Source organism: Nerophis ophidion, linkage group LG05 (genome assembly GCF_033978795.1).
Source record: "Nerophis ophidion isolate RoL-2023_Sa linkage group LG05, RoL_Noph_v1.0, whole genome shotgun sequence".
Lineage (NCBI taxonomy): Eukaryota > Metazoa > Chordata > Actinopteri > Syngnathiformes > Syngnathidae > Nerophis > Nerophis ophidion.
The window spans coordinates 77,322,335-77,338,900 of record NC_084615.1 but is presented as its reverse complement, the minus strand read 5'-3'; the positions used below and the strand labels follow the sequence as shown (position 1 = coordinate 77,338,900).

Here is a 16,566-nt window from a genome sequence, read left to right as displayed (position 1 = left end):
TCAGAAAATAAAGAAAACAATGGGAGCCATAAAACTCTTTTGAACTTTACAATGAAATAACACTGCATACAGAGTTTTTTTCTTTTGCTTTGTGCCATGTATAAACCAGGGGTCTCAGACATGCGGCCCGCACCTTTAATGTGAAAATTTAATGTCAATGTGAAAATGTAATGTTAATATGAAAATTTAATGTTAGCGCGTCCCGCAAGTTTTATTTGAATGCCCCTTGACTACAACTCAATTCCCAACCCTCCCGAATTTTCCGTTAGTCTCCCAAATGTCAGAACACAATGTCAGAGCAATTATTCTCTGAATGTTTGCTGATTTTCACCCTAACAACAATAATAAGGGCGTACAAACAGCTTGTCGGCCAAGTCACATGTTGTACGTGACTTCAACATACAAACACCAGCGACTGCAAGGGATACTTGTTCAATAGCCATACAGGTCACACTGATGGTGCCCGTTTAAACAACTTTAACACTGACTAATATGCGCCACACTGAACCCACACCGGACAAGAATGACAAACACATTTCGGGAGAACATCCTCACCGTAACACAACATAAACACAACAGATCAAATACCCAGAATCTCATGCATCCCTAACTCTTAGGGGCTACATTGTATACCCCGCTACCACCAAACCCCCCCCACCCTTGCCCCCTCCGTGCGTCGGTTGATGTTGGGGGAGCAGGGTTTGGTGATAGCGGGGGTGTATAATGTAGCCCGGAAGAGTTAGGGATGCACGGGATTCTGGGTATTTGTTCTGTTGTGTTTATGTTGTTTTACGGTGAGGATGTTCTCCTGAAATGTGTTTGTCATTCTTGTTTGGTGTGGGTTCACAGTGTGGCGCATATTAATAAGAGTGTTAAAGTTGTTTATATCACAACCCTCAGTGTAACCCGTATGGCTGTTGATCAAGTAAGCCTAGCAGTCACTTGCGTGTGTTAAATGAGATCGCATGCTACACTTGACCGTCCGGCACGCTGGTAGCATGGCGTGAAAGCGGGCGCGACCACATGATTTAGAGGCCGGTACGCAGATAGCATGGTTGTAAAAGCAGGCGCGACAGACATGCTTCAGAGGACGTTAAAGGCATTGCTATCACGGCCCGCCCTCAATATTGTTATCCGGGGTAAAAACCTTACAATGCTTAACCCGGGAGATTTCTGGGTGAGGCAATGAAATTCGTAAACCTCCCGGAAAAATCGGGGTGTCGGCAGGTATGCCGCTGAGGCACATCAGAGTGATCAAAGAGCAGCATGCGGCTCCGGAGCCACGGGTTGCCGACCCCTGCACCGCATGATAATAACATAACTTTATATTCAGGGCCTCGGTTCTCCCCTCTTTAAGTAATTCTTTACGTCTCCATCTTGTCATTATCCTCTTTTTGTAGCAAGGAGAAGGATCCCCTGAGTTCTTATGGGACCACCACAGTAACTGAGTACAGCTACTTCCACTTACTATAAAAAGGCAGTTTGATCTGCTGACAGCACTTTGTAACATAAGATACCATTTCAGAAAAAAGCATAGCATAACAAATCAAAACTGAGTCTAACATACAAGAGGATACATAAACATGTCACATGTTTTTCATCATGTTTGTTTCTGGACTCTGCCGATCCTTGTTTGAGCACTTCCTTGTTTGTTTTAGTCACCATGGCAACGTATTGTGCTCCTCCTCACGGGCTCCTGTCACACACCTGTTTCTGATTATTATTTGTGTATTTAAGCCCACCTGATTCCTTAGTTCGTCCTCGGTCCATTACTTTGCTTTTCGCAACACGTCACGTTTTGTATCCTTGTGCCCTCGATTATTTTGTGCCAAGTTCCACCTTAGCTTCACGTGCGTGTGGCACATCGTTTAATGTTTTCTGTTTCCTGCTACGTTTTTAGCATTAGCTTTCCGTGCATTGGCACGCGCTTTGTTTTTCCCCTTTTTTTGCACCAGTGTTCTTTTGTTTTATTATCCATCCATTCATCATCTTCCGCTTATCCGAGGTCGGGTCGCGGGGGCAGCAGCCTAAGCAGGGAAGCCCAGACTTCCCTATCTCCAGCCACTTCGTCTAGCTCTTCCCGGGGGATCCCGAGGCGTTCCCAGGCCAGCCGGGAGACATAGTCTTCCCAACGTGTCCTGGGTCTTCCCCGTGGCCTCCTACCGGTTGGACGTGCCCTAAACACCTCCCTAGGGAGGCGTTCGGGTGGCATCCTGACCAGATGACCGAACCACCTCATCTGGCTCCTCTCGATGTGGAGGAGCAGCGGCTTTACTTTGAGTTCCTCCCGGATGGCAGAGCTTCTCACCCTATCTCTAAGGGAGAGACCTGGAAACTCATTTGGGCCGCTTGTACCCGTGATCTTATCCTTTCGGTCATGACCCAAAGCTCATGACCATAGGTGAGGATGGGAAGGTAGATCGAACGGTAAATTGAGAGATTTGCCTTCCGGCTCAGCTCCTTCTTCACCACAACGGATCGATACAACGTCCACATTACTGAAGACGCCGCACCGATCCGCCTGTTGATCTCACGATCCACTCTTCCCTCACTCGTGAACAAGACTCCTAGGTACTTGAACTCCTCCACTTGGGGCAGGGTCTCCTCCCCAACCCGGAGATGGCACTCCACCCTTTTCCGGGCGAGAACCATGGACTTGGAGGTGCTGATTCTCATTCCGGCCGCTTCCCACTCGGCTGCGAACCGATCCAGTGAGAGCTGAAGATCCCGGTCAGATGAAGCCATCAGGACCACATCATCTGCAAAAAGCAGATACCTAATCCCGTGGTCACCAAACCGGAACCCCTCAACGCCTTGACTGCGCCTAGAAATTCTGTCCATAAAAGTTATGAACAGAATGGGTGACAAAGGACAGCTTTGGCGGAGTCCAACCCTCACTGGAAACGTGTCCGACTTACTGCCGGCAATGCGGACCAAGCTCTGACACTGATCATACAGGGAGTGGACCGCCACAATAACACAGTCCGATACCCCATACTCTCTGAGCACTCCCCACAGGACTTCCCGAGGGACACGGTCCAATGCCTTCTCCAAGTCCACAAAGCACATGTAGACTGGTTGGGCAAACTCCCATGCACCCTCAAGAACCCTGCCCAGAGTATAGAGCTGGTCCACAGTTCCACGACGAGGACGAAAACCACACTGTTCCTCCTGAATCCGAGGTTCGACTATCCGGCGAAGCCTCCTCTCCAGTACACCTGAATAAACCTTACCTGGAAGGCTGAGGCTTGTTTTATTATATTCAAACTTATTCTTGCCTGCAATCCTGCTGACTTGTAGTGTGTGCATCCACGAAGTGGTAACTCCGCGCAACAAGTGCGCCGAACGCGTGACAAAACAAATGTGAAGTGAGCCAAGGTTGCAGTTTTTTGTCCCCATACTTTCACTTCATTCCATTCAAACCATTATTTTCTTAAAGAATGTCACCTTTCCTGCCTCCTCTTACATCCTCTCACTTCCTGGATCAGAACAATCTGCTGTTTGCTTTCCTTACCTTGTAAGACTTATTTTTATGCCACACCTCCCTTACCTGCTCTTGTGTCTCCACATCTGCAGTCGAGAAGATTCTGCCCTGCCTGCTCCCTCTAGTCCTAAACGTCGGAGTAAAGAAGTGACATTCGAAAGGTACAAAAGGAGACTCAGATCTAATGTCAGAATGATGCTTCTAATCTAATTTTTTGCATGTTTTTGTTCACTTATTGTGCTCTATTTGTAGCATGAAATAATTATATAAATAGAGAGTAAAAATTTTGAATAATTGATTAAATAAATTCTGATTCACATAATTTCTAAAATAAATAAAATGTCTAATTTTTCGATAAGGTTCAATATATATGTCAGGATTCTTCTTCTTTGCACTTTGTAAACACTTTGAGTTTCAACCGTTTCTTAAACTGGATCTTGTTTGACTTCTTTGCCTAATCCATTCCATAATTTAATTCCAAATACTGATTATACTAAAGGTTTTAAGTGTTGTACGTGCATACACATGTTTTTAGCTCCTGTGGCAAATTTCACTCCAAAATACAAACCCCATTTCCATATGAGTTGGGAAATTGTGTTAGATGTAAATATAAACAGAATACAATGATTTGCTAATTATTTTCAACCCATATTCAGTTGAATATGCTACAAAGACAACATATTTGATGTTCAAACTCATAAACATTTTTTTGTTCGCAAATAATCATTAACTTTAGAATTTGATGCCAGCAACACGTGACAAAGAAGTTGGGAAAGGTGGTAATAAATACTGATAAAGTTGAGAAATGTTCATCAAACACTTATTTGGAACATCCCACAGGTGTGCAGGCTAATTGGGAACAGGTGGGTGACATGATTGGGGATAAAAGCAGCTTCCATGAAATGCTAAGTAATTCACAAACATGGATGGAGTGAGAGTCACCACTTTGTAAGCAAATTGTCCAACAGTTTTAGAACAACATTTCTCAACGAGCTATTGCAAGGAATTTAGGGATTTTATCATCTACGGTCCGTAAAATCACCAAAAGGTTCAGAGAATCTGGAGAAATCACTGCACATAAGCGATGATATTACAGACCTTTGATCCCTCAGGTGATACTGCATCAAAAACCGACATCAGTGTGTAAAGGATATCACCCCATGGGCTCTGGAACACTTCATAAAACCACTGTCAGTAACTACAGTTGGTCGCTACTTCTGTAAGTGCAAGTTAAAACTCTACCATGCAAAGCCAAACCCATTTATCAACAACACCCAGAAACACCGCCGGCTTCGCTGGGCCCGAGCTCATCTAAGATGGACTGATGCAAAGTGGAAAAGTGTTCTTTGGTCTGACGAGTCCACATTTCAAATTATATTTGGAAACTGTGGACGTGTGGTCCTCCGTAACGAAGAGGAAAATAACCATTCAGATTGTTATAGGCGCAAAGTTCGAAAGCCAGGATCTGTGATGGTATGGGGGTGTATTAGTGCCCAAGGCATGGGTAACTTACACATCTGTGAAGGCACCATTAATGCTGAAAGGTCCATACAGGTTTTGGAGCAACATATGTTGTCATCCAAGCAACGGTATCATGGACGCCCCTGCTTATTTCAGCAAGACAATGCCAAGCCAAGTGTTACAACAGCATGGCTTCGAAGTAAAAGAATGCAGGTACTTTCCTGGCCCGCCTGCAGTCCAGACCTGTCTCCCATCAAAAATGTGTGGCGCATTATGAAGCGTAAAATACGAAAGCAGAGACTCCGGACTGTTGAATCACTGAAGCTCTACATAAAACAAGAATGGGAAAGAATTCCACTTTCAAAGCTTCAACAATTAGTTTCCTCAGTTCCCAAACGTTTATTGAGTGTTGTTTAAAGAAAAGGTGATGTAACACAGTGGTGAACATGCCCTTTCCCAACTACTTTGGCACCTGTTGCAGCCATGAAATTCTAAGTTAATTATTATTTGCAAAAAAAAAAAGTAAAGTTTATGAGTTTGAACATTAAATATCTGGTCTTTGTAGTGCATTCAATTGAATATGGGTTGAAAAGGATTTGCAAATCATTGTATTCCGTTTATATTTACATCTAACACAATTTCCCAACTCATATGGAAACGGGGTTTGTAAACCCTGACTGGACTTTAAATGAAACATGTACCAGGTTTTGAGCAAATACATGTAAAACATGTTCCTCGATGACATTTTGACAATGCAATTGCATTTGTGTACAAATATATATAGATTTTTTTAGTTAATTTAAATAATCCAAGCGAGTAATAATCTATGAATAATCGGGATTAATCTAAATTTGATAGTGTAATTAATCCGTATAAAAAAATAATTAATTGACAGCAGTATACATAAGATAATATAACGTAAGACAACTTAACTGATTATGTCCTTGCAGTGGAGATAAAGTCATCTTCTGTATTTGTCCAGTTCCTAAATGTCTTCAACAACACGTGCTTTCTGACATACCAATTCATGTTGTGATACGTTCTAATAAAATATTATGATCAACGGTATCGAAAGCAGCGCTAAGATCGAGGAGCAGCAACATAGATGACGCATCAGAATCCATCGTTAGCAATAGATCATTAGTCATTTTTGCGAGGGCTGTCTCCGTGGAGTGATTTGCCCTGAAACCGGATTGAAAGGTTTCACATAGATTGTTTGACGCTAAGTGTTCATTTAACTGCTCCGCAACAATTTTTTCGAGGATTTTTGAAATAAAGGGAAGGTGAGACACCGGTCGGTAGTTTACCATGAGGTCAGGATCGAGGTTAGGTCTTTTAAGAAGAGGATGAATAACCGCTTTTTTGAATGTTTTCCGTTCGGGCTCCAGTACTCTGGAATGCCCTCCCGGTAACAGTTCGAGATGCCACCTCAGTAGAAGCATTTAAGTCTCACCTTAAAACTCATTTGTATACTCTAGCCTTTAAATAGACTCCCTTTTTAGACCAGTTGATCTGCCGTTTCTTTTCTTTTTCTTCTATGTCCCACTCTCCCTTGAGGAGGGGGTCCGGTCCGATCCGGTGGCCATGTACTGCTTGCCTGTGTATCGGCTGGAGACATCTCTGCGCTGCTGATCCGCCTCCGCTTGGGATGGTTTCCTGCTGGCTCCGCTGTGAACGGGACTCTCGCTGCTGTGTTGGATCCGCTTTGGACTGGACTCTCGCGACTGTGTTGGATCCATTATGGATTGAACTTTCACAGTATCATGTTGGACCCGCTCGACATCCATTGCTTTCCTCCTCTCCAAGGTTCTCATAGTCATCATTGTCACCGATGTCCCACTGGGTGTGAGTTTTCCTTGCCCTTATGTGGGCCTACCGAGGATGTCGTAGTGGTTTGTGCAGCCCTTTGAGACACTAGTGATTTAGGGCTATATAAGTAAGCATTGATTGATTGATACTTTCACAACGTTCTGTCCTACATTTGAACTTGATGTAGATTTAGTCGGCACTTCAAGGGCCCTGAATTTTTCCCTGCTTCCTCAACTAGTGTGCCTTTTTGCCGATGTCAGCATTGTGTTTTGTCAGCTACTCATTGATGTTGATGTTTGTTCCCTTCAGTTTCACTTGTTGCGTAAACAAAGCCATTTTGTTCTTTTGTGGGTGGTCTAATGATGATGACATCCATCCATCCATCCATTTTCTACCGCTCATTCCCATTTGGGGTTGCGGCGGGGGGGGGGGAGCTGCGTGGCCTTATTCCTGGCAGACATTGGAATGCATGTTTCGATGTTGTTAACAAACACATCTCCTTTGATCTCAGAATGTTGTCCATCTGTTGAAGTAGCAGCATCTTGTTCTTTTCCTGGTATCAGCTGCATTTTCCATTAGGCATGCGTGTTATCTGAAGGCCAGTCATAATCACATTGTTCATGCGAACAGACTCTTGTACTTTCTGAATCTGACACATCTTTTGATTTCTGATCCGTTTTATTATTTTGCTTCTTTAATACATTCACTTCCTCCTCGAGTTCAATGGCTTTTCCTTCCAGTCCATCCATTTTGTTTACGCAGTATTGCAGTATCATCATGAAGTGTTGCAGAATCCTTCCTCGCTTCCTTAATATTTTACAAGTATTTCATGTCCTTGTGCTGTCTATCAAGTCTAGCAGACACTTTAGTCTGGCTGGCCCCTATATTATGCAACATCCTTATTACTTCTTGAAGGCTACCTGACTATGGACTCTCTTCCACATCCTCTTCCTCTGCGTTTGTTGTGGTAGAAGCCTTTTTTCTTCCCATATAATTTGAGTTTTGGCGACTTTAAAGCTTGAAGTTTAAAAGTGGTGACCTTGTCTTGCTAGACATCGACAGTAGATTCGATTAGATTAGATAGTAATTTATTTATTCCGTCAGGAGAGTTCCTTCAGGAAAATTACAATTTTCAGCACAATCCCATTCAAGATCAGACAAACATTACAGGGAGACACACTGCAAAAAGTTAGTGTTCAAAAACAAGAAAAAAAAATAGAAAAATGAGGGGTATTTTACTGGAACTAAGCAAAATTATCTGCCAATAGAACAAGAAAATTCGGCTTGTCAAGACTTTCCAAAACAAGTCAAATTAGCTAACCTCAATGGACCCAAAAATACCTTAAAATAAGTATATTCTCACTAAAAGTGCACTTTTCTTGGTAGGAAAAAAAGAAACCTTTTTGCTCAATATGTTGAAAAATATATTTTTTAATTAAGTAAATGCTAGTGCCATTATCTTGACATAATGATATGTGTTCGGCGTCATTTTGTTTTCATGCTTGAAATAAGAAATTATTACTTTAAAAAAGTAGTTTTATACGTGTGAGTGTTGATGACACAGCTTTGCAACAGTTGATATTCTAGTTTCAAGCATGTTTCACTTAACATAGGTCAAAAAATCTTAGCAACAAGCTGTAATATCTTACTGAGATCATTTAGGACCAAAACCCTTGAAACAAGTAAAAGACTCTAACATAAAATCTGCTTAGTGAGAAGAATTATCTTATCAGACAGAAAATAAGCAAATATCTCCCTCATTTGAGATATTTAATCTTACTTAGATTTCAGTTTTTGCAGTGCATAATTAATTTTTTTCAAAGAGTTAGTTTCTCCCAGCTGACGATGTTCAAGCCAGTAGTATCAGCAAACAGATCTGGAGTTATGGTCAAATTATGTGGTCCGGAGGAGTACATAAATAGTTCAACTACCTTAAAGGTGCGACTTTTTATGGCTATTTTCGTAGCAGTCCTGCCGTGCATTTACAATGTAAACCATTTTTATTCATCACGGGAGAGGCTGGCACTAACTGCAAGCATGCATTCCAGAGTCTAGACGCAAGAAAATGCATATTTCAAGACATTTTTTTCATATGGGAGATATGTTAATATTATATCTTCTGTATAAAAAAAAACAATTGTCATTAAAAACACATCAGCACACACAAAAACGTATAAATGTATTTATTTTTATTCAGCTCCTTAAATCATCAAATGGTGTACAATCTGCACCTCCAAGTCCGAGTCCATGGTTCTCGCCCGGAAAAGGGTGGAGTGCCATCTCCGGGTTGGGGAGGAGACCCTGCCCCAAGTGGAGGAGTTCAAGTACCTAGGAGTCTTGTTCGCGAGTGAGGGAAGAGTGGATGGTGAGATCGACAGGCGGATCGGTGCGGCGTCTTCAGTAATGTGGACGTTGTACCGATCCGTTGTGGTGAAGAAGGAGCTGAGCCGGAAGGCAAAGCTCTCAATTTACCGGTCGATCTACGTTCCCATCCTCACCTATGGTCATGAGCTTTGGGTTATGACCGAAAGGATAAGATCACGGGTACAAGCGGCCGAAATGAGTTTCCAGGTCTCTCCCTTAGAGATAGGGTGAGAAGCTCTGCCATCCGGGAGGAACTCAAAGTAAAGCCGCGGCTCCTTCACATCGAGAGGACCCAGATGAGGTGGTTCGGGCATCTGGTCAGGATGCCACCCGAACGCCTCCCTAGGGAGGTGTTTAGGCCACGTCCAACCGGTAGGAGGCCACAGGGAAGACCCAGGACACGTTGGGAAGACTATGTCTCCCGGCTGGCCTGGGAACGCCTCGGGATCCCCCGGGAAGAGCTAGACGAAGTGGCTGGGGAGAGGGAAGTCTGGGTTTCCCTGCTTAGGCTGTTGCCCCCGCGACCCGACCTCGGATAAGCGGAAGATGATGGATGGATGATGGATGGTGTACAATTATAAAATGATATTGCTGAACAGACGGTCTGTCTGATATTTTCATTTTTGACAGTCAATATATGTTGACAAGCATACATGGGCTGGAGCTGCAGTACTAAACATAACATACCGTATTTTTCGGAGTATACGTCGCACCTGCCGAAAGTGCATAATAAAGAAGGAAAAAACAAATAAGTCGCACTGGAGTATAAGTCGCATTTATTGGGGATATGTATTAGATAAAACCCAACACCAAAAATAGACATTTGAAAGGCAATTTAAAATAAATAAAGAATAGTGAACAACAGGCTGAATAAGTGTAGGTTATATGAGGCATAAATAACCAACTGCTATGTTAACCTAACATATTATGATAAGAGTCATTCAAATAACTATAACATATAGAACATGCTATACCTTTACCAAACTATCTCTCACTCCTAATCGATAAATCTCATGAAATCTTATACGTCTAGTCTCTTACGTGAATGAGCTAAATGATATTATTGGATATTTTACGGTAATGTGTTAATAATTTCACACATAAGTTGCTCCTGAGTATAAGTCGCACCCCTGGCCAAACTATGAAAAAAAAACTGCGACTTATAGTCCGAAAAATACGGTAAATGCCGGGGACGGTAGCCCACTACAGCCCAATATACTCTGACTTAAGACAACATAACATGACTAGTGCTGTCAAATGATTACATTTTAATTGTAGCAAATTGCTTTCATGCAAAATTTAAAGACCTCCAAAAAAAGACTTTGACAAAAATGCAATTTTATTTTCAGAATGTCATTTAAAGTTTAATTCAATATTTTATTTGAAGGTTTCATTTGTTTACTTAAAACTAACATGACGTAGAATAACCACAAAGTACCTTTTAATTCCATAGAGTAACATAACCTTTTAATGCATATCATGATGCAGTGCAAGCAGCTTGGCTTATCATAACAATGTAGAGCAGGGGTGTCAAACTCAAATACAGAGTGGGCCAACATTTAAAACGGAACAAAGCGGCGGGCCAAGGCTGAACAAACTAACCTTTTAATAGGGACCCAAAAAAGTTTTGCATTGAATATTGAACAAGCCAGTCTTATATAACTTTATTTTCAAATTTATTTTTAGCCTCTGAAAAATTTTTATTTTGATATTTACCTGAGAAGGTTGCAAATAGAAATGAGGCGTTCAATTTTTATTAAAATTTTATTTGATACGCCATTAGCGCCCCCCGCGACCCCGAACGGGAATAAGCGGCAGAAAATGGATGGATGGATATTATTATTATTATTTAAAACTCGAGTTTGTACGTCACTATAAATTAACAATAATGAATGAATCAAGCATTCAAGTCTTGAAGTAGCAAGAGAAAGTGCACAAATAAAACATTAATTATTGCTCAGTTTGCTTAGCTGATTTGCTTTAACACTAAATATGGAAAAAGCAACACTTATATAACTTAACAGTGCAAAATCTTAACAGTGGTTTTAGCGGAGGGTGTATATTGTAGCGTCCCGGAAGAGTTAATGCTGCAAGGGGTTCTGGGTATTTTGTTTATGTTGTGTTACGGTGCGGATGTTCTCCCAAAATGTGTTTGTCATTCTTGTGTGGTGTGGGTCCACAGTGTGGCGCATATTTGTAACAGTGTTAAAGTTGTTTATACGGCCACCCTTAGTGTGACCTGTGTGGTTGTTGACCAAGTATGCCTTCCATTCACTCGTGTGTGTGTTTAAAAGCCGCGTATATTATGTGATTAGGCCGGCACGCTGTTTGTATGGAGTAAACGTAGCGTCCCGGAAGAGTTAATGCTGCAAGGGGTTCTGGGTATTTTGTTTATGTTGTGTTACGGTGCGGATGTTCTCCCGAGATGTGTTTGTCATTCTTGTGTGGTGTGGGTCCACAGTGTGGCGCATATTTGTAACAGTCTTAAAGTTGTTTATACGGCCACCCTGAGTGTGACCTGTGTGGTTGCTGACCAAGTATGCCTTTCATTCACTCGTGTGTGTGTTTAAATGCTGCATATATTATGTGATTAGGCCGGCACGCTGTTTGTATGGAGTAAACGTAGCGTCCTGGAAGAGTTAATGCTGCAAGGGGTTCTGGGTATTTTGTTTATGTTGTGTTACGGTGCGGATGTTCTCCCGAAATGTGTATGTCATTCTTGTGTGGTGTGGGTCCACAGTGTGGCGCATATTTGTAACAGTCTTAAAGTTGTTTATACGGCCACCCTTAGTGTGACCTGTGTGGTTGTTGACCAAGTATGCCTTTCATTCACTCGTGTGTGTGTTTAAAAGCCGCATATATTATGTGATTAGGCCGGCACGCTGTTTGTATGGACTAAAAGCGGACGTGACGACAGGTTGTGGAGAATGCTTTAAGGCAGGGCCTTTAAGACACGCCCCCAATATTGTTGTCCGGGTGAAATTCGGGAGAATGGTTTCCTCAGGAGATACTCGAGAGGGGCACTGAACTTTGGGAGTCTCCTGGGAAAATCGGGAGGGTTGGCAAGTATTAGTATTAGCGGTGAATGCGGCTGTATTATACTGGCGGGCCAGCACTAATGCTAATTTGATATTGCCTCAAGGGCCAAATTAATTTACACGGCGGGTCAAATTTGGCCCGCGGGCCAGAGTTTGACACCCATGATGTAGAGAACTACATGGGCTATTTTATGCTTAATTCATCTTTACCGTGTAAATTATGAAAAAAAAAACACATCTATTCTAGATAGTACAAACACACTGTTTGTTATTTAAACAACTTAGATATATGAGTAGTGTTTTAAGATAAAACATAATTATTATAATCACAACAAGGGAGAAGAGTTCTTCCTGGATCAGAACAATCTGATGTTTGCTTTCTTTACCTTGTGAGAGTTATTTTTATGTCACCTTCCTTACCTCATCTTATCTCTCCACCTCTGCAGTCGAGAAGATCCTGCACTGCCGGCTCCCCCCAGTCCGGGTCGTTTGAGTCAGGATCTGCTCACTGAACTAGAAAGGTACAGATCGATCCCCGAATCTAAATGACACTTAAAAAAGAGAGCTAGCAGTACTACTACTATTAAATTTGGCGTGACAGTACCAACAAAAGGCGTGCACAAGGCGGATAACAAACTTGGCTAAGAACAAAAACACTTACTGTGACACGACGGAACCATGGCATGAACAGAGTGAACAGAAGTAGACAAAGCTACAAGCGACGAGACATGTAGTGGTGACATCGACACGACAATAATCTAGCCCTGACTGGAGGACAAAACAGGCTAAAATATTGGCTGGCTGATTGACACAAGGTGTGGCCAGGTCCCAATCAGCCACAGCTGAGGGGACACAGCACTCAGGGAGACAAACAGGAAACAGAAACAAAATAAGAGTGCTGACAGGAACTACTACACACACAGAGGAAAAACTAAAACACAACCAAACTGTCAGGGGCAAGCCTGACAGTTTGCTTTGTTTACCTTGTGAGAGTTATTTTTATGTCACCTCCTCTACCTCATCTTATCTCTCCAACTCTGCAGTCGAGAAAATCCTGCACTGCCTGTTCCCCCCAGTCCGGGCCGTTTGAGTCATGATCTGCTCACTGAACTAGAAAGGTACAAAAGGATACCCAAATCTAAATGACACTTTAAAAAGAGAGCTAGCAGTACTACTACTATTAAGTTAGCATGTAAACATTTGACATGATAACCACTTGTAACTGCCTTGTTGGACGAAAACAGTTCATCTCCTAAGTAACCCTATTGCTTTTTTGAAAAATATATCTAAATGTACCTGTGGTATAAGTTCACATTTAGAGTTTCCAGCTTCCTCTTACTTCCTGGATCAGGACAATCTGATGTTTGTGTCAGTTTGTTGGTGACGAACCCCAAGATGCAGAGAAGGAGGCAGGCATTGCCTAAAAAAATATAATTTAGTTAAAATACTAGAACAAGAACAAACCAAAAGGGTACCAACAAAAGGCGCGCACGAGGCGGATAACAAACTTGGCTAAGAACAAAAACACTTACTGTGACATGACGGAACCGTGGCATGAGCAGAGTGAACAGAAGTAGACAAAGCTACAAGCGACAAGACATGTAGTGGTGACATCGACACGACACGACAATAATCCAGCATCTGACTGGAGGACAAAACAGGCTAAAATATTATCTGGCTGATTGACACCAGGTGTGGCCAGGTGCCAATCAGCCAATCCCTGAGACAAACAGGAAACAGAAACAAAATAAGAGTACTGACAGGATCCAAAGACAGGAACTACTACACACAGAGAGGAACAACTAAAACACAACCAAACTGTCAGGGGCAAGCCTGACAGTTTGCTTTGTTTACCTTGTGAGAGTTATTTTTATGTCACCTCCTCTACCTCATCTTATCTCTCCACCTCTGCAGTCGAGACGATCCTGCACTGCCTGTTCCCCCCAGTCCGGGACGTTTGAGTCAGGATCTGCTCGCTGAACTAGAAAGGTACAGAAGGATCCCCGAATCTGACACTTAAAAAAAAGGGAGCTAGCAGTACTACTACTATTAAGTTAGCATGTAACCATTTGATAAGATAACCACTTGTAGCTTCTTTGTTGGACAAAAACAATTAATCTCCGAAGTAAACCTACTGCTTTAAAAAATAAAAAATCTAAATGTACCTGTGGTATGAAGTCACATTTGGAGTTTACAGCTTCATTTTACTTCCTCTCACGTCCTGGATCAAAACAATCTGATGTTTGCTCTCTTTATTTTGTGTGAGTCATTTTTATGTCCCACCTCCCTTACCTCATCTTATCTCTCCTCCTCTGCAGTCGAGAAGATCCTGCACTGCCTATTCCCCCCAGTCCGGGCCGTTTGAGTCAGGATCTGCTCACTGAACTAGAAAGGTACAGAAGGATCCCCAAGTCTAAATGACACTTTAAAAACAGAGCTGGCAGTACTACTACTATTAAGTTAGCATGTAACCATTTGACATGATAACCACTTGTAGCTTCCCCATAAGACAAAAAAAAATTAATCTCCTAAGTAACCCTTTTGCTTTTTTGAAAAATATATCTAAATGTACCTGTGGTATAAAGTCACATTTGGAGTTTCTAGCTTCCTCTTACTTCCTGGATCAGGACAATCTGATGTTTGCTTTCTTTATTTTGTGAGAGTTATTTTTATGTCACCTCCCTTACCTCATCTTATCTCTCCACCTCTGCAGTCGAGACGATCCAGTACTGCCTGTTCCCCCCAGTCCGGGACGTTTGAGTCAGGATCTGCTCACTGAACTAGAAAGGTACAGAAGGATCCCCAACTCTAAATGACACTTTAAAAAGAGAGCTAGCAGTACTACTACTATTAAGTTAGCATGTAACCGTTTGACATGATAACCAGAGGTGGCTACATTTACTCCGTTACATCTACTTGAGTAACTTTTGGGATAAATTATACTTCTACGAGTAGTTTTTATGCTACATACTTTTACTTTTACTTGAGTATATTTATAGAGAAGAAACGTTACTTTTACTCCGCTCCATTTATCTACATTCAGCTCGCTACTCGCTACTTTTTTTTATCGATCTGTTAATGTTTGTTTTGGTTAATGACAGAGCTTCAAAGTAGGATCCACACATGCCTGCGTTTCACCAATCACATGCAGTCACTGGTGACGTTGGACCAATCAAACAGAGCCAGGCGGTCACATGACCCGACTTAAACAAGTTGACAAACTTATTGGGGTGTTACCATTTAGTGGTCAATTGTACGGAATATGTACTGTACTGTGCAATCTAATAATAAAAGTTTCAATCAATCAATCAATCAAAAGTGTTAAGGAAAAAAGACACTTTTTATTTCAACCGTACTTCCCGTCAAAAGCCTAAAGACTGATTGCACAGTTCCTGTCTTCACAATAAAAGCGCCGCTCCGTCGCTCCTGCGCTAACAAAATAAGAGTCTCCGAAAGCCAGAGCAAACAAGCTAGCAAGCTACAGAGTTTGCCGCCAATGTATTTCTTGTAAAGTGTATAAAAACGAATATGGAAGCTGGACAAATAAGACTCCAAAAAACAACGACTTTCATGTGGTATTAAGCAGAAAAAAGGAACTTTTTTTCTCCTCCATTTGAAAACGTGGACGTTTTCAGCACTATACTGTCTGATTCCAATCAATGCAAGTCATCAGAATCAGGTAATACACCAACTTATATTCTTGTCTTCATGAAAGATAGGAATCTATATGTTAAACATGCATGTATATTCATTAAAACACCTTCAACATGTGAACAAAAACGGCAAAATAAATAAATATAAATATATACTGTATATATAAATCAATCAATCAATCAATCAATCAATGTTTATTTATATAGCCCCAAATCACAAATGTCTCAAAGGACTGCACAAATCATTACGACTACAACATCCTCGGAAGAACCCACAAATGTATGTATGTGTATAAATATATATATATATACATATATATATATATATATATATGATATGTGTGTGTATGTATATATGAGGTAGATCACCTCGACTTGGTCATTTATTAAGTAATTGATAAACGTTGAAAAACTTATTGTGGTGTTACCATTGTCGTGGAAATTTCTTAAAGACGATTCTTTAGTGACCAATAGCTTGAAAATTATTTATTAAAGTAACAAACAAATAATAACAAGCTTTGCAAAGCGAGACCAAACCACAACGACACATCCGTTCGTTCCAGCTTGTTCTAACTCCTTTAGAATTTGACATGACAATTATACATTATCAGAAGTCCCACCCTCCATGCTCATTTACATACAGTACACCAGTGGAATGAATACCCAAAGTCCTGTGAAGAAGGAGAGGGTGTCGTTTTTCCCAGAAGGGGGGAACAATTTAGCTCTGTTGGGGGTCAAGAACAGGTGACACATATGC

General features: G+C 41.6%; 1 protein-coding gene across 50 annotated transcripts in view; it reads left to right on the top strand.

Moving 5' to 3' along the window:
* The window catches only part of znf185 (zinc finger protein 185 with LIM domain), a 141,829-nt gene that overhangs the window by 42,970 nt on the left and 82,293 nt on the right, over positions 1 to 16,566 (top strand). For 39 of the 50 annotated variants that reach the window (XM_061902037.1, XM_061902036.1, XM_061902025.1 and 36 more), the window contains 6 exons: positions 3,577 to 3,645; positions 12,603 to 12,677; positions 13,200 to 13,274; positions 14,071 to 14,145; positions 14,475 to 14,549; positions 14,870 to 14,944. In XM_061902037.1, the coding sequence (XP_061758021.1) occupies positions 3,577 to 3,645; positions 12,603 to 12,677; positions 13,200 to 13,274; positions 14,071 to 14,145; positions 14,475 to 14,549; positions 14,870 to 14,944 (444 nt within the window). The remainder of the gene's footprint in view (positions 1 to 3,576; positions 3,646 to 12,602; positions 12,678 to 13,199; positions 13,275 to 14,070; positions 14,146 to 14,474; positions 14,550 to 14,869; positions 14,945 to 16,566) is intronic. The other 11 variants (XM_061902039.1, XM_061902029.1, XM_061902051.1 and 8 more) reach the window with 8 other exon arrangements.